The 27,824-nt window shown below is 36.1% G+C and overlaps 1 protein-coding gene across 12 annotated transcripts in view; it reads left to right on the plus strand.

The window, feature by feature from the left end:
* Nucleotides 1-27,824, plus strand: part of LOC149543430 (uncharacterized) — a 176,447-nt gene that overhangs the window by 138,312 nt on the left and 10,311 nt on the right. For 7 of the 12 annotated variants that reach the window (XM_089798223.1, XM_089798219.1, XM_089798221.1 and 4 more), the window contains one exon: nt 7,314-7,433. The exons of the other annotated variants lie outside the window; for them this stretch is intronic. In XM_089798223.1, the coding sequence (XP_089654349.1) occupies nt 7,314-7,433 (120 nt within the window). The remainder of the gene's footprint in view (nt 1-7,313; nt 7,434-27,824) is intronic. 12 annotated transcript variants of the gene reach the window in all.

Consider the following 27,824-nt stretch of genomic DNA (forward strand, 5'->3'; position numbering starts at 1 on the left):
CAACACCGAACAAAGAATGGAACCCAACTTTGATTCTCCTCTATGGAAGTATTTAGACATTATAAAACCTATTCCAGGAGGTGGTGCATTCCATTGGAGATGTCGAGAATGTGGTGTAGAAGGAAATAGTTTTTATTATCGTGGGGTAGGTCATTTATGTGGTTATACTAGAAGAGGAGTCAAGAAATGCCTGGCAAAAATGGTGTCCCTATACCAAATCACATTGTGTTAAAACATATTGAAGAGCATGAGGCAGCAGAAGAGAGAGAAGGATGCAGGTCGATAGAACTCAATAGCAATAAAAGTAAAAGAGCAAAGGGAATGCAACCCCCCTCAAATGTTATAGTACAAGACCACCCCCTCTTCAGTACTGCAATGGACACTGACACTGAATCTATCCCCATTGTACACAAAAGAAAGGGGCCACTAGAAACTTCTTTTCAAAATAAGGCCCGGGAAATTGCTGACAGTAAGGTGCGAAGATGCGTGTATGCAAATGGGTTGTCTTTTAATGTTGTCTGCTCTCCATTTTGGAAGGACATGTTGAGGGGTGCCAATGAAGCTCCAAAAGGGTATTATGGCCCCAGGTATGAGAAAGTGCGCATCACCTTGTTGGATGATGAGGTCCAATAGGGTGAAAATCAATTGAAGCCCGTAAGGGACTCATGGGTTGAGACAGGGGTGACAATTGTTTCAGATGGCTGAAAGGATTCTAGGAACCGTCCCTTGTTCAATGTCCTTGCGGTGTCCCCTAAAGGGGCAATGTTTCTGAAAGCGGTGGATTGTGAGGGCAAAGTAAAAGATGGGCCATTTATTGCTGATATCCTAATTGAGGCCATTGAACAAGTGGGTGCAAGAAATGTTGTCCAAGTCATAATGGACAACGCAAAGAATTGTAGAGCAACAGGTTTGTTGGTTGAATCACGATATCAACATATCTTTTGGACACCTTGTGCAGTCCATTCACTCAATCTTATGCTACAAAAGATTGGGAACCAAATTGAGTGGATCAAAATAGTGTATGAAGAGGCTGAGGACATACAAATGTTTGTCACAAACCACCACATGACTCAATCTCTTTTCAGGAACTACTCAAAATTGGAGCTATTGAAGGTAAATGAACTTGAACTCAAGTTCGTAATTTAATTTTTAATATTTGACAATTTCTGATTTTTCATATTTTGCTTGTGCAATTGCCAATGTGTATACTTTTCTTAGTTTTCTAAAATATGTATCTAATAGTTGTTTTTTGCTTTAATTTATGTCACACGTAGCTGAGACCTGTTTTGCATCACATATAATCATCTTAAGATGACTTGTGCAAGTGAAAGATGCACTTCAAGGTATGGTAATCAGCAACAATTGGGGTGTATGGAAGCAAAAGAACATTGAAAGGGCAAACAAAATAAAGGATAGGCTATTGGCTGAGTCATGGTGGTAACGTGTGGATCTCCTTAAGATCACCGAGCCCATTATGAACATGCTTAGGTACACTGACATGGATAGGCCTTGCTTTGGAGAGATCTATGATGGCATAGACTCAATGATTGAGAAGATCAGGCAAGTTATAAATGAGGAGGAGCAAGATCCGCAAGAGACCTTTTTCAAAAAAGTGCAAAAAATTATTGATGAAAGATGGAACAAAGTGACCACTCCATTACATTTGCTTTCCTATGCCTTGACCCCCAAATACTATAGCTCACAATATTGTGATCTACCAGGAAGGTTGCCACCATATAGAGATATGGAAGTGTCTGACGGGTACTAGGCAACATTTAGAAGAATATTTCCTAATGATGATATAAGAGATGTAATCATGGATGAGTTCATAGAGTTTGTCAATGCTAGAGGTCTAAGTAATGATGCTCTTCGTCATCGGTTCAAGAAGGATGCTCATGCTTGGTGGTACCTCCATAACCAAAAATTCCAAACATTGCAGCCCCTTGCAATCAAAGTTATATCACAAGTAAGTTTTATTTTTGAAAAATTAGCTTACTTTATCTTCAAAAGAATTTTTTTATAAGATTGAATTAATTCTTTTTTAATTGCTTACCTTATGTTGTCTTTATAGGTTGCTAGTTCTTCTGCATTAGAAAGAAATTGGAGCACCTATTCTTTCATCCACTTGGTGAAGCGCAATAGGTTGCAATCAAAAAAAGCAGAGAACGTAGTATTTGTGCATAACAACTTGCGCCTTCTTTCGCACAAGAGTCAAGTATACAAAGAAGGGGAGACAAAGAAGTGGGATGTAGATGCAGAGATTGCAGACTTGGATGCTTCCACTGCTAGGCTTACGATTGATGATTTTGATGACTTTGATGCCAATACCATTGTTGATTCTGCTGCAGATCCCATTGGCCTTGGTGCAAGTAATAGCGGAGGCGGAGAAGGAGGAGATGAAGAAGAAGATGAAGAAGAAGAAGATGAATATGAAGAAGATGAAGATTGAAGAACTTAGAACTCAAAATTTAGAATTTTAATAGATTTTCATTCCATTAGTTACTGTTAAACATTGAACGTGAAACAATGATACTTGAACTTGATATTTTAAATGTTTTGAATCTTTCATCTTTGATGTTGAAGTTGATTGAACTATGTTACTATATGATGGTATGATCACCATGATATGTTATTGTTTATGCTGTTTTAAAGTTTTTGTTGTTTAAATGTGTTTATGCTACTATGCTACATTCTAATTTTAACTCATGCTTCATAAAGATGTATATATTTATATTTTTTTATAATTTTTACATGTTTTTGTACTAATGAACCCAAACGAACCCAAACCCCTTTCCAAAATTTTGTCGAACCAGTGAACCAGTTCTCAAACCGCGAACTTGGAACCGAACCCGAACCGGCAACTTAGTAATTAATTGATAATCATCCACAGACACCTTAAGTGTGTTTGGATTCCTTTGACTGCGCGATACAGTCTAACTTGGACAATTCAATCCTTTTGCGGCCTTACCCACGTTCAACTCCTAGACTTGGTAGTAATAGGTAAATGACTGAATAACAAAAATGTATATCCCTCCATTTCTAAACTCCCACGCCCCTCTTAAATATAACACTTGGGGTCCTTCTAGCCGGCTTGACCCATGATATCCTTAAATGGACTCGTGACATAATCACATTATGGAGGGTCACGTGGGTTGTTTCTAATCGGTATTTTATTAAAACATTTAAAACATATCATTTGCGGTTTTCCCTATTTCCTAAATGTGATTGGTGGTTTACTTTTGTTTTCTTATTATTTTGGGATGTATAATTATGAATCAATCATATTATAATAGGATTTGATTATTAATATAGTTTTTTATTGATATCTAATTAGATGGATTTCTATAATTGATTAGTATTTAATTATTATTTTACTTTAATATATTATTCATTTTTCTATTAATTGATATAATGATTATTATTATTTAATATTAGATTGTCTTATAAGAGGGGATATTAGAGTCCTACCCTCCCGAAATTGCTTATCCTAAAGCAATTAAATTCTTCGTTTTAATGAATCCTCATTTTCACTTATTTGAATCGAATGATAAGAGTTAGGATAAGTTTATGAGCATGTACTATGTGTAATTCAAGTTTTAATTTTACATGCTAATTTGGTGAGCATAAGATTATTTCTCATTTAAGTTTAGTTGATTAATTGAGCGTAATTGATGATCAATTTATTAGTTAGTTTGTGTTTGATCATTGGATGATTGATTTATTACATTATATCCAAGAGTAATTTATTATTTTTGACAGGTCACCTATTCAACCTTAGTTAAATTGTTTGATTGATGATGGTCAATTTATCATTTAGTTTAAATTTAATGACTAGATAATGAAAAATAGATTTGATAATGTCAAGGTGAATGAGTTTCCCAAATGATTGTAAACCTAATTTGATTGTCGACTCAATAATCAAAGGACACGGTATGATTGAGCTTCATAGTTTCAATATCTTGTAGCTAATGATTCATTTAGTGGTCTCTTTAGAGGATCGTCTATATGCATTTTGAATTGAAATATGTTTAATCGTTGGATATTGATCTCAAATGTTTTATGATTCTTACTTGCGTTCCTTAAGATGATGAAGATTTAAACGTCATAGGGCGGTAGACACTCATCCACGAGTAGGCTCCCTCAAGGTATTGCGACTGCATGTTTACACCCATCTTGTAATCTTTCCTCAAGGCTTTTGGAATCATGTTCTTACCTATCTTGGAATGTACCTATCTTGTGAGGATTTACTCTACCTCTCCCATCTTGACAATATATTTCTTGTATTCATCATTTATGTAATCATGTCTCGAGGCTAAATTATCACCTAGACATTCAATAGTTTGTTGATTGAAACACTTATAATCGTTTTCACCCTACAGGATGGCAAGATCATGCTCTAATACCACTTGTAATGTCCCCACTAGCGAGGACAAGAATATGTGCAAAACAGATGTTAGGATTTATACAGTAATAAATTATATTTCACTATTCTATCTTCTATCCTAACCCTAACCTTAAAGACGTCTCCATATTGGGATTGATAACCCTCTTGAGGAACCCTAGGTCCTTGGTTCTCTATCTTCTATGAGGTGCCCCCTTCAAGGTCCTTCCTAGAATAGATATTCTCTATCTTGGGCTCTTATCACATATGCATATGTTAACTTCAACAAAATATTCCGGCCTTATAACCATATAAGATCACTCTCTTCCCAAACAAACTCTCTTGATCTTAAGCTATTAAGGTCACTCTCTTCCCCAAAAGACTTTATTGATCTTAACAATTAATCATGTTGTTAATACATCATATTTATGCATGAACAAATGTACCTTTGCATATAAATTATTTGTCAAGTAAACATTGATACCTTCCTTAAAAATATTCATACCTTAAATATAATATCGTACTTATGCACAAAAAATAATATTCATACCCTTCTTAATAATTAATTTATTATCATCCATATTTACCTTAAGTGTGTTTGGATTCCTTTGACCTTGTGATATGGTCTGAGTTGGACAAGTCAATCCTTCTGCGGTCTTATCCATGTTCAACTCCCACACTTGGGAGTAATAGGTAAATGACTGAATAAGAAAAATGTATATCCCCCCATTTCTAAACTCCCACGCCCCTCTTAAATATAACATTTGGAGTCCCACCAATCGGTGTGATTGATTACATGCTCAAATGGACCTGTGACATAGGCACATTATAGAGGGTCACGTGGGTTGTTTTTGATCAATATTTTATTAAAACATTTAAACCATATCATATGCGGGTCGCCCAATTTCCTAAATGTGATTGGTGGATTACTTTTGTTTTGTTATTATTTTGGGATGTATAATTATGAATTGATTATATGATAATAGGATTCAAATATTAATATAGATTGTTTTTGATATCTAATTAGATAGAATTTTATAATTGATTACATGCTTAAATGGACCCCTGACATAGGCACATTATAGAGAGTCACATGGGCTGTTTCTGATCAATATTTTATTAGAACATTTAAACCATATCATATGCGGGTCACCCAATTTCCTAAATGTGATCAGTGGATTACTTTTGTTTTGTTATTATTTTGGGATGTATAATTATGAATCAATTATATGATAATAGGATTCAATTGTTAATATAGATTGTTTTTGATATCTAATTAGATGGAATCTTATAATTGATTAGTATTTAATTGTTGCTTTACTTTAATATATTGTTCATTTATCTATTAATAATTTAATTGATATAATGGTTATTATGATTTAATATTAGATTGTCTAGTTGGAGGGGATATTACATGTCAATTAGATGATGAATTATCTAGTTGTTGAAAGAATGACAAAACTAGTGTCCATACCTTTTGGTGTTTGTTGATAACAAATAATAGTAAAAGGTTAGTTTGGTCCTCATCGTGAGCAGTTCAGTTCAATTATTGGGTGATCATTGATTTATGTAGTTTATGAGTTTGATGAGCATTTGTAATTTCAAACTCACACTTGCATACATTGAAGAGTGCACACTCTAACTATAGTTGGCTTGGAAAAGCTAGGAATGGTTTGGTTTCACGACAACTTCAACATGATCTTGCATTATTAAGAGTAGAAGTAGTATTCTAGATTTCTAAAGCCTCATCCCGTTTGCTCTTTGTTTCAAACAGAAGCTAGAAATAATTAATGCACTCATATTGCTACATTATTGATAGGTGAGATTGATAAGTCTAAGTGAATTAGGATAAGTTCCCTTGTACAACCAGCGTACATCAAACCAACCAGCACACATCAAACCAAATGAGCTCATCCACACTAAAGTCACATGTTACGTTGAAGTCTCCTCAGTGAACTTCTCTGCAATCTTAGCATACATGATTATTTTGATCAAGAGAGGATAAGAGTGTTTTAGCAGTTTTTTCTATCTTTGTGTGGTTATAAAACACCTGTTAATAAGGTTCAAGGGTAGTGGCTTGGTTATGGGGCAAAGTCACAATTACCAAGCCCAAATTAAGGCCTTTGAAGCCACACAAATATTGAAGGTGCATGTAATTCTCACAAGTTTATCACTTCACGGAAAAATTAGGTATTTGCCAATTTTTTATTTATAAAATTGTATAAAAAACATGACTAGTTTCTTGAATTTTTCTAAGGCCGATCTTGGGGATGACTAGGAAGACCAAGTGAGATGCTGAGTGAACCTGGTTGTGAATTTGTCTTGAGATTGAACCTGGACGAAACCATATCTGTGTTCAAGGGGTTTCCAAGAGATCACGTTGATAGAATTTTTATCAATGAATTAATGTATTTTTCTTGAATGAGTGTTAGTCAATAATCCTTTGAGGTGCGGAATTATGTTTGCATTATCCTCTGATTTTGCAAGTAGTACCATGGAAAATAATTCCACGAGGGTTGAATATTATATTGTGCAAGTCCCAATGACATTTAGGTGAGCAGTTTCATAAACAATTCTCAGCTATTTAGCGTATTATCTTGATATTGGATTTGTTTTGAATATCTTTTGTGCATTGCAGTGAAGTTTTCTATGTCTTCTTCTTTTGTCCATTTTGTTTGATTACATTGACTACTTGGTATACCTTTTTGGTATTAGCTTTGACTTGTATTAATACTTACTTTTAGGTTTTGTCAAGAGAAATTTGAAGTTCTTGATTCAGAGTTACGCTTGTAAAATAAATCATGATTTCTTGTTTATGATACCTTTTCTTTCAAAACTGATTTGATTGGAAATGACATATAGTACACAAGGTATCAGCTAATTTTTATTTGAATAAGTCTCTTGTGAGCTGTTGATTGTTTTTCAATGGTAGACCGATGACGACGACGATACTCAGCTGCTGGATTTTGCTTCAGAGTCACATCTATATAACTACCTTGGACTGGAAAGTTATAAAAACTCAACTGCAGTCATGGGTGAGAGGTATTTTGATGTGAGTATATTAATTTGTCCAATTTCTTTTTCATCAATGAATGATTCATCCTTCCTTTTTGCATTTAGAGGCTCTAGTTTTAGTACAAGGAATAAAAATTCATTACTTTTGAGCTATAATTTCCAAGGAATAAACATTAATTATACTTGAGGTATAGGACGCTAACCAAACAAGTGAGATGAACAGCTAATGTTGGTGCAATCCCTCTCAAAATGGAACGGTACGTAGCACTTTAGACAAGCAGTTTTACTCAAGAAATCTTCCTTTTGTTATGCCTTTGGGAATGATCCCTGCTATAGAAACCATCCAACTGGATGTGGTAAAAGAATAGTCTATGCATCTCATCTACTATGACAGTGATGATTCTCATGTCACCATATCCTTCGTGTAAAGTTGTGTGTTAATGATCAAATCATATTATAGACTGCAAAGCCTTGCCAGAGCAGGCCTTTATTCTTTGATTCATGAATGCGGCTTGCTTCAACCTTTGACCATTAAGGATATCACGTATCAAAGGTATCTTTTAACGTCCTATATGGTTTCTTAAAGATTCTTAGTGCTTACGATAAAGTTCTTGGTTGGCCATGAGATGTGGAAACACATAATGAAACATGCAGTCTCTATATACACAATTAAAATAGAAATAATGGGTGAAATATTTAAAATAATTAAGCTCCATGCAATTGCATGGAAACTAAATCCTGTAATACCTACTACTTGACAAACTAATCACTGTATTTATTTAATGGGTAGGGAGATACTGTAAAATACATTTTGCAAGAAATGACCATTATTATAAATCAATAAAATCAGCAACATGACCCATCTTATAGTAGATTACTACTGTATAATATACGTGGTGCAAATGTAAATTGATAGTATAGGCTGCCTGATCTCTCAACTATTAGATCTATATTGATGATCACAAGGTCAACTGAATTGGCTCAACTCAATCATCTTATCTATGCCAATTAACTGACAATCTGCCCTGTCCCCATTTTAAGATAGAATTTTAATAATATTTAGCTAATATAATATTATTAAATAAATAATGATAATAAAGTCATATGTATATAGAAATATGATTAAATATATATGATCTATTATCAATAAAACAATATCTAGTAATAATAAAATTATGATAAATGAATGAATAAATAAAAATAAATACAAGAGAGAATATTGTAGAAAGTATGTTACATTTCTAAATACGATTTAATAATAAATGCTATTAAACACAAAATAAATAAGTAAATAAATAATATGATATAGAATAATATAAATTAACTAAATCTAATGAATGGTCAAGGGAGATGTAATAAAGAGATGTGACTCTTTCAAATTAAGATATAAAAGGGAGGAGAGTTCATTTTAAAGAGGGAGGAGGAACAAGATAAGAGAGGAGTTAAAGAAGGATTAATGGAAGAGGAAGGAATGAGAAGAAAGAAAGTGACTTTTTCAAATGGTTGCAATGATGAAAGAATGCGACTCTTCGAAAGGGTTATATTTAAGAATGGGTGCGTGTCATGTCCCCTTCTCAGCTCTAGAGTTTTGGTGCCAGGGTAATCTATCTCCACATCCAGATAGATTAACGACATTAGCTAACAGGATGCCTACCAGTCACATCAGAAGCTTATTTTATATACTTTAGTATTTTATTAATTGTGTGGATAAAGTCACTTTATGTTATTAAGTTATATACTTTATAAAGTGACTTAGGTGACTATAGGACGAAAATTGGGTTTTATCCCACATTCCTTGCTTCATTGTTTTTCCCTCACTTCGAGGTTATAAAAGAAGAGCTTGCATTGGGATTTGGAGACATAAGAATTTATGAAAAGAAATATTGTGAGTTCTGGTTGCTTAAATGTGACTGGTCTGAACTATGAGGATGAAACCCCTCAAGTTTGGAGATACTAAGGGAGTTGGACGTCACCCCAATCTTCCTTAATTCCGTATTATACAGGTTCAGGCAGAAGAGTCGACAAAGGAAATGAAGTTCAAGAATTCGAAACATATGGAGGTATGAGCATTCTAGCAAGCTATCAATTTCATAATCTGAGATTCCATGACTTCAAACTTTCCAATGGTAGAGCTGCTTATTTGTAAGAGTTAGTGTCTGGACATAGTAACCAAGGGAGAGTTTTGTGGAGATTCGAAAATACAAGTAGAAGGACCACGTTCTTAGTTCATAGTAGAATTGTCAGGGCTGGAAGTTGCTATGCATTGTGTTAATACTTCAATGTGGAAGATACAAGGAGTATTCTCCTGGGCCGCGTGTTAATATAACACACACAGTCGGGGAATTACAGCTTGCAGGGCACAAAGAGTGTGGGGTGTGCCACGACTGACTGAGAAAGCTCGGGTCTCACGACCACCGCAGCAGGTAGATGAACCTGGACGGGAGAAGGACCAAGCAATATTCACTAAATCTGAAGTACGTTAGTGCCAACACCATGCAGTCGGGCCACTGAGAGTACAGGAGCAGACGTCCAGATTCGGGTCGGGGTGTTAGAAGACGTGAGGTGGAAATCAGTTCACCAAGTCGGGACATTCCATATGCTGGCTATATGTACATCCCGCTTATTACTTTAATGTTATCTTTTAATTTGAAATTGTTCTAGAACTTTGAATACTCAATTATCAAATTATCCTGTTGGTCACGTATATTGCAATCTTAATCGTATTTGAGACCATTCAGAGAGTTGGTTAAAATGAATCAGATTTTATTTGTTCAACGAATTTCAATACCAAACCTCTGCTAGTAACTTCTACAGTACTATTCAGTGTTTGTACCATGAGAAACCTTGTGCCAACTATTTGATAAAATTATTCAGCCAAAAATCTCAGAACTCTACTATTAAAAATCAGTCAAGTTTATTACAATGGTATCAGAGCCACAAGACCTGCCATCTTGTGGGAAATAACAAAATATTTTGCGGACCATTTTACCCAAAAATGACAGCTAGGAATGAGTAGAAGGCAACATAAATTCGGCCACTTACAGCTGAAACTAGTAGACTCTTCAATTCATATTGACATTGAAGACAATTTTATTGTGGATGAGGAAATAACTTTTGGAACAGGTGAACAGGCTGATATTGCTCAATAGGTTGATCACTTGGGACAGGCTGAACCAAAAAACAACATACAAATGACACGTAATGAAGATGAACAGGACAGGGAATTTTGGGAAACACTGCAGGCTATTAGAGATGGGCAGAACAACATTGCTAATGCTCTTCAACAATTAGTAGGAACTATGCTGCAGTTGGTTCCAGTCCATAGAAGAGCTCCAAGCCATCATAGTGGAGGTGGTAGTATAGCTGGATCCCCCGGAGTAGCTAGAGGCCACACACATAACACTGACAGGCCCTTGGTGCCAGTTTTTAATGTAGAAGAAGAAGTTATACGACTAGCAGCTCCAAATTTATTACCATACAATGTCATGGCAACATTTGATGAGTGGGACTTGTTTCTGGATCCAATTAAACAAAATTTGACCTTTGTTCAGTATCTAAATCAAAAAAGAGAGGCTAATAGGCAGTAGCAGGATCAGAGACCGAGAGCACCTAACAGGGATCTAAAACATGCTATGAATAGACTAACTCTCCCCACCTTTGATGGTAGCCGTCAGACATTCGCTAGAGTTTGGATTCACAACCTGGATACCTATTTGACACTTAAGCCCATGGTTGAAGCGGAAGCCATCAGATTTGCGACCATGCACCTAGAGGGAGCTACGTACGATTGGTGGCATCATGGATTAGTCACCCAAAATCATGGCCTCGTAACTTCTTACGAGATTTTCAGCTCCAAGCTGATTACCCCCTTTGATAGGAAAGATGTTGAAGTCTATTAAAGGGATTTGGCTTAGTTATGTCAGAGTGGATCTTTGGATAAGTTTGTTGATGAGTTCCAATGTATATCAGTTATGGTGCCAGATATGTCAGAACATCGGAAGGTGATGTTATTAACAGAGGGGTTACGGGACAGGTTTAGGGGTTTGGTTAAGGTACTTAAATCGAACACCCTGGATGATGCGATCAAGATAGCTCATGATTTGGATTCACCTTCATCGATATTACAGCCTCCAAAGAAACCTTACAGGGGATTTACATCGAGCTAAGGAAACAAAAACTAGCAGAAACCAAATCCTCCTAGATTGGATTTTGAAACGTGTAATGAACTCAAGAGGAAGAAATTGTGCTTTTTACTTGCAGGGAGCCTTGGACTCCCGATCACAGATGCCTTGGTAAAGGCAAGATACACTATGTTGAGGTTCTCTTCGAGGATGAAGGGGAGGAACAAGAAAGTGAAGATGTTGAGGACAGTGAGGAAGAAGTTGAAGAGCAACCCCTTAAAGATAAAAAGAAGAAAAATGTCACGGAACAACCTCCAGTTATAGCCACTCTTTCTAGTGATCCAACATGTCATCCTTTTAGAGTGAAGGGTGTGGTTAAGGGACAATGCATTGTTTGCCTCTTGGATATAAGAGCCTCTCATAATTTCATTAGTACACGAATGGTATCTAGGAGAGGTTTGCATACAGTTGACATTCCCGAGTTTGAGGTGAAGGTAGCAGGTGGTGAAGTGTTGAGGTGTATAGAGAAAGTAGCTGGTTTTTAGATACAATTTGACAATTATCTTTTGGAGACTGATTTCTACATTGTTGATTTGGATGGGTTGGATGCCATTCTGGGTAGATAGTGGTTAAGGACTCTTCAGAGATACACTTTTGATCACAAGACCATGCAGTTGGAATTCTTACAGGGTGATCGGTTAGTAGTTCTAAAAGCCATACTAGACAGTGGACCCAGATTGATAACAGCTCACAGGATGGAGGCTATTTTGAGGCATGATGATATAGAGTGGGCGACACAGTGCTTCATCTACTCAAAGGAGACACAAGATACAAGGCAGCAGTGTCATTGTGACATTCAAACAGTTTTAGACAAGCACAGGAGGGTGTTTGAGGATATACCTCCGGGAATCCCACCAGATAGAGGGTTTTAGCATATGACTGAGCTAGAGGAGGGTGCCAAACCCATCATTACCACTCCTTATCGTCACCCCAGGCACTACAAGGAGGAGAGAGAGAGATGATCAAGGAGCTTTTAGATATGGGACATATCAGACCCAGCTCTAGCCCCTTTGCCTCTTTAGTGGTGTTGGTTAAGAAGAAGGACGACACCCTTCGGATGTGTATAGACTATCGCACCCTAAACAAGAGAACCATTAAAAACCGGTATCTGATTCCCCGCATTGATGAGTTACTGGAAGAGCTTCATGGGGCAGTTTATTTCTTGAAGTCTATACCTTTGATCAGGATACCACTAGATACGAGTTTGAGAGGAGGACATGCATAAGACAACTTTCAGGTGCCACTACGGACACTACGAGTTCTTGGTGATGCCATTTGGGCTCACTAACGCACTAGCCACTTTTCAATCGTGCATGAATCATATTTTCAAAAAACAGCTTAGGAAGAGTGTGTTGGTTTTCTTTGATGACATTAATCTTTAGCAGGACTTGGGAAGAACATTTGCAGCATTTTGATGAGGTCCTTAGTCTCATGGAGGAACATTTTTTATTCGCAAAAGAGTCTAAGTGTGAATTTGGGTTAACTGAGATTCTCTATTTGGGACATGTGATTGGTGCCGAGGGGGTTAAAGTGCATCAAGAGAAGATACAGGCAATTTTGGATTGGCCACCACCAAGAGATGTATCGGAGTTGCAGGGTTTCCTTGGTCTTTGTTCCTTTTATTGGTGGTTCGCCAGAGGGTTCTCCTAGGTAGCAACACCCCTTACTGATTTGACACAGAAAGGGGCATTTAGTTAGACAGAAGATTTTGAGGCAGCCTTTGATAATCTGAAACAGGTGATGAGTACATGTCCAGTGCTAGCAATTCCTGATTTTTCTAGACCCTTTGTTTTGGAGTGTGATGCTTCAGGAAGCAGAGTAGGGGCAGTATTGATGCAGGATCGTCATCCCATTGCTTTCGAGGGCAGGAAACTTAGGGGCAGCGAACTACTATATTCCACTTATGATGAGGAGATGCTAGCCATAATGCATGCCTTAGCCAAATTTAGGTAGTACTTGGTGGGAAATAAATTTACTGTGAAGACTGATCATAACAGCTTACGCTACTTCTTGGAACAGAAGGAGTTGAATGAAAGGCAACAGAAATGGGTCAGCAAGATCCAAGTTTACGATTTTGACATTGAGTATGTCAGGGGGAAATATAATATAGTTGCTGATGCTCTTTCTTGAAGACCCCCAATGCGAGAGTGTTACGCCATTTTTGAGATTTCAGCAGATTGGAGGTCTTGAATATTAGTGTTGTATTCTAAAAATGCTCACGCATGTCAGATTATGGATGGTATACTTCAGGACGAATGGTACAAGGTGATGAATGATGTTGTATATTACAAAAATAGAATCTACCTAGTACCCAAATCTAAACTAAAGGGGGATATTATGCACACCATACACGATGCACCATCAGCAGGACACCCTGGGTTTTTTAAAACCTACAGGCAGATCAGGGAGAGATTCTCTTAGAAAGGGCTAAAGGACGATGTATTGCAGCATGTTAGGGAGTGTCAGACTTGCCAACAGAACAAGTTTGAACAGGGCTTTCCTGTAGGTTTACTTCAGCCTCTCCTTATTCCATTTCAGAGGTGGGAGAGCATCTCCATGGATTTTATTATAGGGTTGCCTAGGGTCCAGGGTAGGGTCCAGGGTAGGGATTGCATCTTTGTGGTAGTAGACAGATTGACTAAGTACGCGCACTTCTTCGCGATATCCGCGGATTGGTCAGCCTCTCAGGTAGCTGAGTTGTTCTTTCGTGAGGTCTTCTATCTCCATGGTTTACCCAGGACTATTGTGAGTGACAGGGATAGTAGGTTTCTCAGCACCTTTTCACAGGAGATTTTCAGATTGACAGGTACAGAGTTGACTCCCAGCACTAGCTATCACCCGTAGACGGATGGTCAGACCGAAATAGCGAATAAATGGGTGGAAGGGTACTTGAGGAATTATATTGGAGGCCAGCAGAGAGTGTGGGTTAAGTGGTTGTACTTGGGAGAGTATTGTTATAACTCCACTTATCATATGTTCATTCAAATGACTCCTTTCCATGCCCTTTATGGTTACAAGCCCCTCTCTTTTATTGATTTGACCTTATAGGACAGTAGGGTGCCATTGGCCAAAGATTGGATTGTGGACCAGTAGGGCATCCTCTGAGTTCTTAGGGACAATATTCAGCGGGCACAGAACTAGCAAAAGTTATACGCTGATCGACATCGTTCTGAGCAATGTTTTGAGTTGGGGGATAGAGTTTTTCTTCATCTACAACCATATAGACAGAGCTCCTTGAAGAAAAGTGGGTCAGAGAAACTCAAGCCCAGATTTTACGGACCTTATTGTATCACTAGGAGGATAGGAGAGGTTGCTTATGAGTTGGATTTGCCAAGTGATAGCTGAATCCACAACGTTTTTCATGTTTCATGCCTCAAGAAGGCCGTGGGCCAACAGATTGTACCTTCAGAGAGTTTGCCCCCACTTGATGAGGTGGGTAAGCTTATTTTGGTGTCAGAGGAAGTGATTGAAACCAGGGAGAGGAAGTTGTGTAACATAATTGTTAGGGAATATCTAGTCCGATGGAAAGACTTACCATATGAGGACGCCACTTGGGAAAATGAGTCTATACTGCAGCACCCAGCATTGAGATTGCCTGAGGGCAAGCAATCCTGAGATTGCTTGAGATTGCTTGAGATTGCTTGAGGGCAAGCAAGCTAGAGCTTTGGTGCCAAGTTAATCTATCTCCACATCCGGATAGATTAACGACATTAGCTAACAGGATGCCTACCAGTCACATCGGAAGTTTATTTTATATACTTTAGTATTTTATTAATTGTGTGGATAAAGTCACTTTATGTTATTAAGTTATATACTTTATAAAGTGACTTAGGTGACTACAGGACGAAAATTGTGTTTTATCCCACATTCCTTGCTTCATTGTTTTTCCCTCACTTCGAGGTTATAAAAGAAGAGCTTGCATTGGGATTTGGAGACATAAGAATTTATGAAAAGAAATATTGCGAGTTCTGGTTGCTTAAATGTGACTGGTCTGAACTGTGAGGATGAAACCCCTCAAGTTTGGAGATACTAAGGGAGTTGGACGTCACCCCAATCTTCCTTAATTCCGTATTATACAAGTTTGGGTAGAAGAGTTGGCAAAGGAAATGAAGTTCAGGAATTCGAAACATATGGAGGTATGAGCATTCTAGCAAGCTATCAATTTCATAATCTGAGATTCCATGACTTCGAACTTTCTAGTGGTAGAGCTGCTTATTTGTAAGAGTTAGTGTTTGGACGTAGTAACCAAGGGAGAGTTTTGTGGAGATTCGAAAATACAAGTAGAAGGACCACGTTCTCAGTTCACTGTAGAATCGTCAGGGCTGGAAGCTGCTACACACTGTGTTAATACTTCAGCATGGAAGATACAAGGAGTATTCTCCTGGGCCGCGTGTTAATATAACACACACAGTTGGGGAATTACAGCTCGCAGGGCATAGAAAGTGTGGGGTGTGCTGCGACCGACTGAGAAAGCTCGGGTCTAATGACCACCACAACAGGTAGATGAACCTGGATGGGAGAAAAAAGGGCCAAATAGTATTCACTAAATCTGAAATACGTTAGTGCCGACACCATGCAATCGGGCCACTGAGAGTACAGGAGCAGACGTCCAGATTCGGGTCAGGTTGTTAGAAGACGTAAGGTGGAAATCAGTTCACCAAGTCAGGACATTCCATATGCTGGCTGTATGTACATCTTACTTATTACTTTAATGTTATATTTTAATTTGAAACTGTTCTAGAACTTTGAATACTCAATTATTAGATTATCCTGTTGGTCACGTATATTGCAATCTTAATCGTATTTGAGACCATTTAGAGAGCTGGTTTAAATGAATCAGATTTTAGTTGTTCAACGACTTTCAATATCAAACCTCTGCTAGTAACTTCTACAGTACTATTCAGTGTTTGTACCATGAGAAACCTTGTGCCAACTATTTGATAAAATTATTCAGCCCAAAATCTCAAAACTCTGCTATTAGAAATCAGTCAAGCTTATTACAATGCGACCCTTTGAGAAGATTGTAATTATGAAGTGTTGTGATTTTTTAAAGGATTGTGATTATTAAGAGTTGTGACTTTTCAAAAGGACATAGGCGACAAATAAAACAATTTTTATAAATTAGTAATGAATAATAGAAAAGAAGAAGAATTGTATCAAAAGAAAAAATATATAATATAAATAAACGCATAAGGAGGAATGATAAAGTCTAGGCAAGGAAATAGTATCGAGTACAAGCTAACAAAGGACAAGTCACTTCGTAGCATATTGGTGTGCCACATTAAAGGAATTAATCAAAGCCAATGGAAGTAGTGGAGCTTGAAAACACTAAGGGTGCATTCAGTCAACGTGATCACCTGAGAGACGCATCCCTTATCTGTACTATGTAATTAGAATATGTGAAAATTACCTTGTATATATTAAGTACCATGTAATTAGTATATGTTCTATGTATTAAGTACTATGTAATTAGATTATGTTAGAGGGCATACACAATTTAATAACATTATCAAGCCCCTTGACTTGAATCAAATTTGTATCATTGGAAAACCAATCATACGAGATCTTAATACTAATGGATCTAAGTACCACTTCTAATGCCCTTATAGGATGGGAGTTTCTAAGGGGAGTAGCAAAGTAATTCAGTCACAAGTTGGGAGGGTCCTAAAATAGGGAGATCACTTGTAGAGTGTTTTTGCGCCTTGGTCATGGTAATTCTTCAATCCTATATTGAGGGTTAGTAAGGGGAGATAATCTACGTAGTTTGGGATATCTAAGATTAAGTATAGTATCTCTTCATTTTTCAAATATGCATTCAATGGTAAAATCTACTTATGATTAATAAATTAGAAATTGATTTTTGATAAATTACGTTGATAAAAATTCCTTATGGCATATCTATGACAATCTTATACTTAATTTATGTTTTTATGTCAAAAATAGAATAATTAGAATAAGGGGTCATTTCACAATCGGATCTTAAATGTGATTGGCCTGAAATTATTTGTATAAAACACCCAAGTTAGTTTGCCAGAACAATAATCCTATTGTGAGTGGTTCTTTTTGCACAAACAAAAGGAAAACAAAGCAAAAGCTTCAAAAGGACTTACGTTATGTATTTGGCATGTATGAAACTATCTAACATGTTTGGCTATGCATGAATTAGCCATAATGAGAACAAGGAAGAGTTGATAGGTTTGTACATGTTTGAGCTTATCACATATGTGACAAAAAATGGAATTGAAGACACAAGGGGAGTTGAAACAATTCTTCCATCTTATATGGAAGACCTTTCTTTGTCTCTTATTGATTCATGAGTACTTCTTTAGCAAAAATACACCAGTTGGGATGTGCTATAATAGCACTAAGAGAGGTCAATTCGCTTAGGCGATAGGATAAAAGGAGCTCTTTTGGAAATGTATCGAATACCTATAAACAGGCTTTTGAATCTTTTATAGGCCTCAATCGAGACCCCCATCCCTCTTTAATAATCATTGGAAGAAAATCTTCCAAGATATAATATAAAATCAGTTTAGAATTCAAATAAATCTTACTACACATTGTGATTTTCAATATTTAGTTATTTTATGGACTTTAGTCACTTTGTTAAGTGTGTGACATTAAAAAATTTCATTTCTCCTACCAATTAGTTATTATAGTTAGTTGCCCACTAAATAAATAAATTATAGCTCATTAAGACAGTTGTAGAAATTGTTGAAGAGAATCAAAATCAGAATTTGATTGTACTAGAGTGATGACGATGATGAATCATGAAAACCACACACAAGAAGGTGATTTACTATAGAATTATAAATAAATGCTCTTTCTAGGAATCTTGGAGAACACACTAGAGGGCTGAAATAACTTTAAGAAGTGGCATAACTGTTATCAAGATTAATTGAACTCATTGGCAACATCAAATAAGCCCTTGGATAAGGTCAAAAGACACCAAGAAGGAAAAGACAACTGCGATGCAAGTGCACTAGAAAACGAGGACATTACAAAATGCTATTAGAGGGTGTAGGTGGCCATTCCAGGATGCAAGTGTACCAAGTAAGTTAAAACAACACCAACTTGTGTAGAAACACTAGTTCAGGGAGCAAGTGGACCGCTTCATGATGCTAGAAGGCTAGGAAAGTTGTAACTTCCCTAGATTGTGTAGAAATGCTGCTAGAGTTGTGGATGCACTACTTTGTAGAGTGCTTGTGCCATTGACAAGGGTTTGGGGCTCTAGGTCTTTAGGGTGTAGAAATGCGACATATGAGTGCATATTTGGCATTTGATTTCCCAATACACATTTGAAAATTAGAAAAGAATTGAATCACCAACAAAATCTGCATAAAACCTTCAAAAAGCTTTTATCAAGCAGAAGAATTAGCTTCAGACATAGTGCCATTAGGCATGTCAAAATGTAACCACTAAAACATAAGACAAAACAATAGGAAATTGACATCAAATATGAACATTATCCTATATCAAACATGTACCCTAGATTAGAGAAAAGGGAATGCAAATAATGATCGAAAGTATGAAAAGTCTTACCATACAAACCTTTGATGGCCTTGGTGTTGGTCTGCAAGCGATGGTTTTTTATTAAGTATAGTAATGGATACTCAATAACCTTTCCACATCACAGTTTTTTGCTCGAATATGGCTTGGGGATGATTTGATGATTCTATGTGATCGGTTGCGATAGTTTTTAGATGGATAGATTGGATTGCTTGAGAGGAGATTAGAAATTGAACTTGATGAGATATTAAACACTAGTGGCTGGTGGATGTAGGACTTGTTGATGTGAGTTTTGTCCCACTACAGCATGTAGATTCAAATTCCTAATATTTTAAGGAGAAACATCAAACACTCAATCCTCTCTTAATTTAATGTCATCTCTCATGCTAAGCTTGCAAAGTAAGATCATGAAATTATTCACACAAGAGTAGCTACTAAATGAACTCAAGAATGATTAACTAATGCAACACAAGAATACATCAATTAATCTCAAGATACAAAATGCAAAGTTTGGACAATCTTGCTTCTTCATTCAATTTTGAAATTTGTACTTATAAAATACACAATCTTCAAAAATACAAAAAATCCAAGCATAGCCTTCTTGCCTAGAACCAAAAGATGAAGATATACAATGAGTTCTCTCCTTTATATAAGAAAAGAGGAGAGAAAAAGGTGGAGACAAAAGGGGAAACCCTTAATCACCTTGACTTGTTCAACAACTATTTAAGTATGACTTATTCAATGCTGCAATGGCTAATGCTCTTGCAACATGATTGCATGAAGTGACTATAGAGGTACGTGCTCTCCTGTATTTACAAAGTATTTTCCTTCTACATGCAATCTTCATAAAATTTACACATATTCTTTTGAAGTATAGAAAAAGAAGTGTTTGAGACACTTGAGAGATGTCTTCGTAGGGTGTTAGTGAGTTTCCCAAACTTCTGCAAAGACCCTCGTACAATTGTAGCATCTGGTTCACTGAAATGTTGTGCGATAATGGTACTTTTTGAAGCATGCTTGCACCTTTTGAAATAACGTTGTTACATTCATTATGCTTACTTTACAAAGAACTTAATGAAGCCTTCCAGCTTGCGAGTGTGTCTATTATGCTGAAATTGAAGTTACCTGCCTCAAGTTGTGGACAAATAACTCTTGTGAACTTTGTTAGAATGCCTTTCTCATTAACCTACTCATTTTCTGGTTATGCACTCTTAATTATCTCCCTGCTGCATTGCTGCTTTAATTTTGACCACAGGTCCTTGCATAACTTATTCTTTGTTCACCATCAGATGTAAATAATCATAATACATATCTACAGAAGAGATGACCTCATACTTACACAAGACATCAAGGTCAATCTTTGTCATGCTTCTCTAGACCTCGAGATTTCCATCCAATATACTAAGTTGATGATTGAATGATATGAAAAGATCATTTAATGCAGTTGTTGTGTTTCTTCTGTGCTTTAGCCCTCGATACACATCTCAAATCACTTGTACATAATCTGATTAAATGTTCTTTCTCTAATAATCTAGGGCCTTCATCTTATTTTCCACCTATACAATATGCTCAAAAGAAATAGGATCAGCTGATAGAGAAGAGTTCCTTATTTTTCCTATAGTATCCATAAGTCATACATTCTCCTACTTCAGCATGTTCTTCTTCTCCCACAACTTATCGTTCTTTTGTGTGATTATGTTGACTACATCTTGCACATCTTTTTTCAATTTAGACATGTTTATTTCCTAAGTTCCGTTCTGGTGAACTTGTAGTCTATGGATTACATCTCCTTTGTAGGTTTGTCAACTATAAGCTTAACTACCTCCACGTACTTGAATTCATCATTCCAAACCACAACCCTTGGAATAGTTTTTTCTTTCTTAATCATTGGAGCCTTAGGTGTAGCAGCTTGTTTGAAGTCATCGTCTTCAAGTGGAATTTCTTCCTTCTTTTGTGTTATTGCACTTAGCCATGGAGCTAAAGAGAAGGAAGGTGATCCTGTTGTAGATGTAGTGACCAATGTGGTCACTGAGTCGCCTTGTGCAACAGTGGACACAATGGGAGGAGTCTCGATCTAAATGGTTATTTGTGTAGAACTACTATAAGTGACCTCAACCATTAATTGCTCGAATTGCATTGAGGTAGTATCCAACAACGCCATGGATGGAACTGACATGGGTGGAATAGACATGGAGTATTTGTCAAACACACTCTCAGAGCTATCATATTGATCCTCTGATGTAATTGTAGGTGCAATTGAGGATTTGGGAAAGTTGGTGTTATACTTATCATAACTAAATCCACAGGAGGTCATGTTGTGTGGAGAATGCATCTACAATTGTGTCCAATGGTGAATTAACAGACTCATCTAGTACATGTGTAGACTTTGGAAGTGTTGTTGCAAGAGACACGTCTATAGGAGGAGTTACTATAGGGATAGATTGCTTAGGCTCTTTAGGAATCTCATCATCCCTAGAATCAATCTTAATCTTTTGAGGCTCCATAGTCTTTACCTCAAGGACCCTTCCTATAGCCTTACCTCCTTTGATGGTGTGTTTCAGAATGGATGAAACTAGTCACTCTGATGTTGAGGTTGATGTACCATCCTTACCTTTGCCTTTAATTTACAACCTCAAGCCAATTGGGTCAGTAGATCAAATTCTTTAGTCGACTTGATCTTAATACACTTAAGATTGGCAAGGATAGACGAAACCTAATCCTCGATAATCATACTTTCCTTGGATGACCATGAAGGTGGAAGAAAAGGCAAGCTTTCCACATGATTTATTGGGTAATTTGGATCAAGAATTTCATCATCTTTAACCCCAGCTTGGATCTTTGCAAGGTTGCAGTCAATTATTTGCTTGATGGGCAGTCTGCAGTAGTCTAACTTCCAAATGTCTACCTTAGTACACAAATCAATCCACAAATCCTCAAGGTGATTTACTTGCACAAACTGCCTCGTCATCTTGTCGTGTAGACCCCTCTAGTCAAAGCAACACTTGGCCATGAACTTCTTCAAGATGATCATTTGGCATTCAAACTACATAGTCATTTTGTTAATGTATTAGTTTGATAAGGACAATTCACTCTTGATAATATTTATAATTAATATATTCATATGGTGAAATTATAAATTCATATATATAATGAGAACATTTTATAATATATTTATTGAATGAAATTGCAATTCACTCTAATCGGGGTTAATGGTGTTCATCATCGAAGGGTTCATCTGTGTTTAGGTAAGTTACGTCGGGGTCACGTGCCCGATGGGACATGACCTTGTTTCAACCTATTTATATCCTTTTGCTGTGTAGATCAAAAACACAGAGAACACATCAATTAAAATAGTCTTCAAAGTGTTTGAATCTCCGTGGGAAATCGTGCCCCATATCCACTTTATGGTATATTACTTGGGTAAGAGCAAATTGTAGTTTGGTGAGACCTTAATCAATTGTGAATAAGGAATATTGAGAGAGATTAGTTTATCCTAAACATACCTTGTGCTATATATAATCAACATTGTATATATATAGAAATTGTTAAATAACTATTAAAGTTGAAGTCTAAAAACTTTTAACATGTTATTTGAGTAGGTTTGAGAATCGATCCAATTCAAACTTATCTATAGTACACCCAAATATCCTCTAAACTCATTAAATTAAAATGGTGAACGGTATGAGGATAGAAGACAAACTAGAAGGTGATTCAGACTTTGCAAGATGGAAATTGCAAATGAAACTAACCTTAAAGGAGAACGGGTTAAAGCAATTTATTGAAAACTCCAAACCAGCCAAAGGAAGTGATGGATTGGCAAAATGGGAAAACGACAACACCAAAGCCATGAAGTTAATTGTGGATGGTGTTAAAACTCATTTACTCCATATCATAGCAGAGCTAGACACAACATATGAAATGTATAAAGCTCTTGAAGATATCTTCGAAATCAACAATATCATCCAGATTATCACATTAAGAGACAAACTCTCTAACATCATGATGAATAAAGGAGAAACGATATCTTCGTACTTTATGAGGATAATTGAGTTAAGAAACCAACTGTCTACAATAGGTCATATTTGTGATGGTTAAGTATGCTCTCGATCCAAGTTTCCTAAACTTGACAGACTCAAAGCAGATTGCATACAAGATTAATGTATGTTAATATCTCAAGGCATGGGTATCTCGACAAAAGAAGACATCCAAGCTCTTTCAACTCAAGTAAATAATAGAAAGAAACAAAAATTTAAAGAAAAGAGAAGGCAGCCAAATTTCTCCAAAATGCAATGCTTCAGATGTGACAAGTATGGACATCTAGCATCTAAATGTCTTGATAGGCTACAACAACAAGCCACATTTGCTCAAGTCAACAATTCAAATGAAAACTTAGAAAATAATGCTTTCTATTCAGCTCTCTCTAGTGAAGTATCAAACAGATGAAATACCTGGGTAATTGACAGTGGAGCTTCGCGTCATATCACTGGTTTCAAGGAACAATTTGTTTCAATTAAAGAAGACTATGTTGATGATGTAACCATTGGAGATGACACCAATTATATAGTAAAAGGCATTGGGACTTATACTATAAACCTAAAATCAGGAACTTCAATTGAACTAACTAAAGTTCTTTATGTACCTGGTATAAAGAGAAATTTGATGTCAATATCTGCACATGAAGATGAAAGATATACAGTTACATTTATGAAAGGTAAAGTTTTAGCCTAGCCCAAGAATTCAGATATAAAGAATGCTTACAAAATTGGCTCTAGACATGGTTGCTTATACAAGCTAAACTCAAACTCTCCTACTGCTCTATTTCATGACACCACCAAAGAAAGTGAAATTTGGCATAGGAGACTAGGTCATCTTCATTTCCGTAGATTAGCTTCACTTGAGAAACTTGTAACAGGATTACCCAAACTTCACCCTAATCATGAGAGCTCCTGTAAAGGTTTTGGTTTAGGGAAGAATTCTAAATCTACATTTCATAATAGTGTAAGCAAAACCAAAGAAGTATTAGAGGTTGTGTACTCTGACCTTTGTGGTCCAATGTCTATTTCTTCTTTAGGAGGTTTTTCATTCTACATTATCTTTGTTGATGATTGCTCTAGGAAGACATGGATCTACTTTCTTAAATGCAAAGAATCTGAAGAGATTCCAAACAAATTTAAAGAATTCAAAGCCCTTGTAGAAAACCAATCTGGTAAGAAAATTAAAACTCTAAGAACTGATAATGGTAAGAAATATACTTCAAATATTTTTCAAAATTATTACAAAAATGTTGGGATTAAGGGGGGAGTTCTCAGTACCTTACAATCTAGAACAAAATGGACTAGTAGAAAGAAAGAACAAAACTATTGTTGTAGAATTCGCTAAAACAATGATTCATGATCAAAACTTAGAAACCTTTCTTTGGGTTGAAGCCTCTAACACTATTCTTTATATTCAGAATAGATGTCCCCAGTCTTGTCTTGATCATAAAACTCATGAAAAAACATTTTCTATGAAGAAACCTGATCTTAGTCGCCTAAGAATATTTGGGTGCCCTGTCTTTATTCACATTCCAAAAGAGAAAAGATCTAAACTGGAACCCTCAGGAAAAAGAGGAATCTTTGTAGGATGTAGTGAAACTTCTAAAGCATATTGCATATACATCCCTGGGTAAAGAAACATTGAATTGAGTAGAGATGTAATATTTGATGAAGACACTGTGTACAAAAGATCTAAATTTGAAAATGAATCAAATGATGAAGAAAACATAGAAGAAGCACCTTTCGAAATTGAGAGGGAGAATTAAGTGGAAGAAGACAATCTGTCTAATCCTATGAATATGACTCACATATCTAAAGAAAAGAAGCGGCTACTATGGGCCAGAAAACTACTCAAAGAAAAATAGTACAACTCCTCAGAATTTGTCAGAGAAACAAAACGTCCAAACATATTTTCTAGTTATATTGCACTCATGAGTGAACTATCAAATTTTGAACCCTAAAATGTAAGAGATGCCATGAAACAACAAAATTGGAAAGATGCCATGATTGAAGAATACAACTCTATCCTTAAGAACTATGTTTGGGAAATTGTTCCTAGATCCAAAAATAAATTAGTCGTATCTTCAAAATGGTTATTCAAAATTAAACATGCTACAGATAGAAGCATTGAAAAATATAAAGCTAGGTTTGTTGCAAGAGCTTTCTCAAAAGAAAGGAATTGATAACGAAGAAACTTTTACCCCCGTAGCTAGGTATACTTCTATTAGAACTGTCATAGCAATTGCTACCTCCAAAGGATGGAAAATTCATCAAATGGATGTCAAAACCGATTTTTTGAATGGAGTCATAGAAGAAGTGTATGTTGAGCAACCTAGAGGATTTGTTGTACATAACTAACAGTCACATGTTTGCAAATTAAAAAAGGCATTGTATGGACTAAAACAAGTTCCCCAAGCTTGGTGTGAATGAATAGACCATCATTTAACTAAACTTGGATTCACAAAAAAATGATGCAGAACCAAACTTGTACTTCAAAGTACAACAAGGTGATACATTGATTCTAGTATTATACGTGGATGATCTATTAATTATAGGAGACGATCATCTAATTGCAAATTGCAAACAAGACCTAGCATCTGAATTTGATATGAAGGATCTGGGACTTCTACATTATTTTCCGGGACTTGAATGTTTGGCAACATACTAAAGAGATCATTCTAAATCAAGGGAAATATACATTGGATATACTTAAACATTTTGGAATTTTGGAAAGAAAACCCATGAAGACTCCTATGGAAACACATTTGCAGAAGCTGAAAGAAGCTACTAAAGATTCTAAGAATGCTGATCCTACTCTATACCGACAAATTATTGGATCCCTAATGTACTTGCTAAATACAAGACGTGACATTTGTTACGCAGTAAATGCTCTAAGTCAGTTTATGTATGAACCTAAACAAGTTCATTTAGTAGCAGCAAAACACATCCTTAGGTATCTTTGTGGCACTGTCGAATATGGTCTAAGATACACAAATGTTGAATCAAATCTAAGTGGTTATACTGACTCAGATTAGGCTGGAAACTCCTTAGATCGAAAAAGTACATTTGGATGTTGTTTTACTTTGGGACCAGCAATGATATCATGGTTCAGTCGAAAACAGCCATCTGTAGCTCAAAGCTCTACTGAAGCAGAATATATAGCAGCATCCATGGGAGCTCGAGAAGCCATATGGTTGAGAAAACTTCTAGTTGGATTGTTTGGAGAACATCTACCTCCTACCACTATCTATTGCAATAAACAGAGCTGCATCAAACTCTCCCTAAATCCAGTGTTCCATAATATATCTAAACATATTGAGATTCCTTATCACTATGTACGAGACATGGTTGAGAAGAATGTGTTCAGGCTGGAATACATTAGTACATAGAATCAGACTGCCGTATTCTTACTAAATCTCTTGCTGTGATAAAAGTGAAACACTTTTGCAAAGAGCTTGGTATGATTGCAAATTCTGAGAAAATATCTTAGAAAGATTGATTATTGCACATTGATTTAGATATTATTGTAAATTTTTATGAAGCCTGTTTACTTCATGAGGAAGTGACGACTTTCAAATGATTTCACTTGTATTAGGAGAAGTTATTGAAAGGTGATGACCTTACAATAACTTGTATCATGCTATACATTTTGTGTAAATGTTTTCATGAAAGGCTTTATCTTGTAAATCAACAACTAGGTGTTGATGTCATTAATTGACTATCTATAAGTTGCGTGTATAGATATATTTTCGGTACTTGGTGAATATCCTACCTTGATATTCTGATAAGCCATTACCACATTTTTGAGTATTTGGTGAATATCATTTAGTTGATATTCTGATAGGCCATTGCTCTGAGTACTCGGTGAATATCATTTGATTGATGTTTTGCTAGGCCAATGCTCAAATTTACAATGATACCTAAAGTGTATTTGGTGAATGTCATGAGTTGAAATTCTGACAGGCCAATTACCCATATGATATCATTTAATAGGAAGATTTTGATCAAAGTTTTCTTTGGTGTTCCTCTTTATCATGATATCTTCTTATTTGTGTTTATCCTTATAAACTAAGAGGGAGTGTTAATGTATTAGTTTGATAAGGACAATTCATTCTTGATAATATTTATAATTAATATCATCTTATGGTGAAATTATAAATTCATATATATATATAATGAGAACATTTTATAATATATGCATTGAATGAAATTGCAATCCACTCTAATCGGGGTCGATAGCCTTCATCACCGAAGGGTTCATTTGTGTTTAGGTAAGTTAAATTGGGGTCATGTGCCCGATGAGACCTGATTGACTCCAACGTGGAGTCACGTCCCATCGGGTACGTGACCCTGTTTTAACCTATTTATATCCTTTTGCCATGTAGATCAAAAACACAGTGAACAAATCAATTAAAACAGTCTTCAAAGTGTTTGAATCTTCGTGGGAAATCATGCCCCATATCCACTTTATGGTATATTTCTTGGGTAAGAGGAAATTGTAGTTTGGTGGGACCTTAATCAATTGTGAATAAGGAATATTGAGAGATATTAATTTATCTCAAACATACCTTGTGCTCTATATAATCAACATTGTATACATATAGAAATCATTAAATAACTATTAAAGTTGAAGTTTGAAAACTTTTAACACTTTTCCTTGAGCATTGTAAACAAGGAGTATCCACCAATCCTTAATGAATTTCA

This window comes from Cupressus sempervirens, chromosome 8 (genome assembly GCF_028749045.1).
Source record: "Cupressus sempervirens isolate cs-2001-9-10 chromosome 8, ASM2874904v1, whole genome shotgun sequence".
Classification (NCBI taxonomy): Eukaryota; Viridiplantae; Streptophyta; class Pinopsida; order Cupressales; family Cupressaceae; genus Cupressus; species Cupressus sempervirens.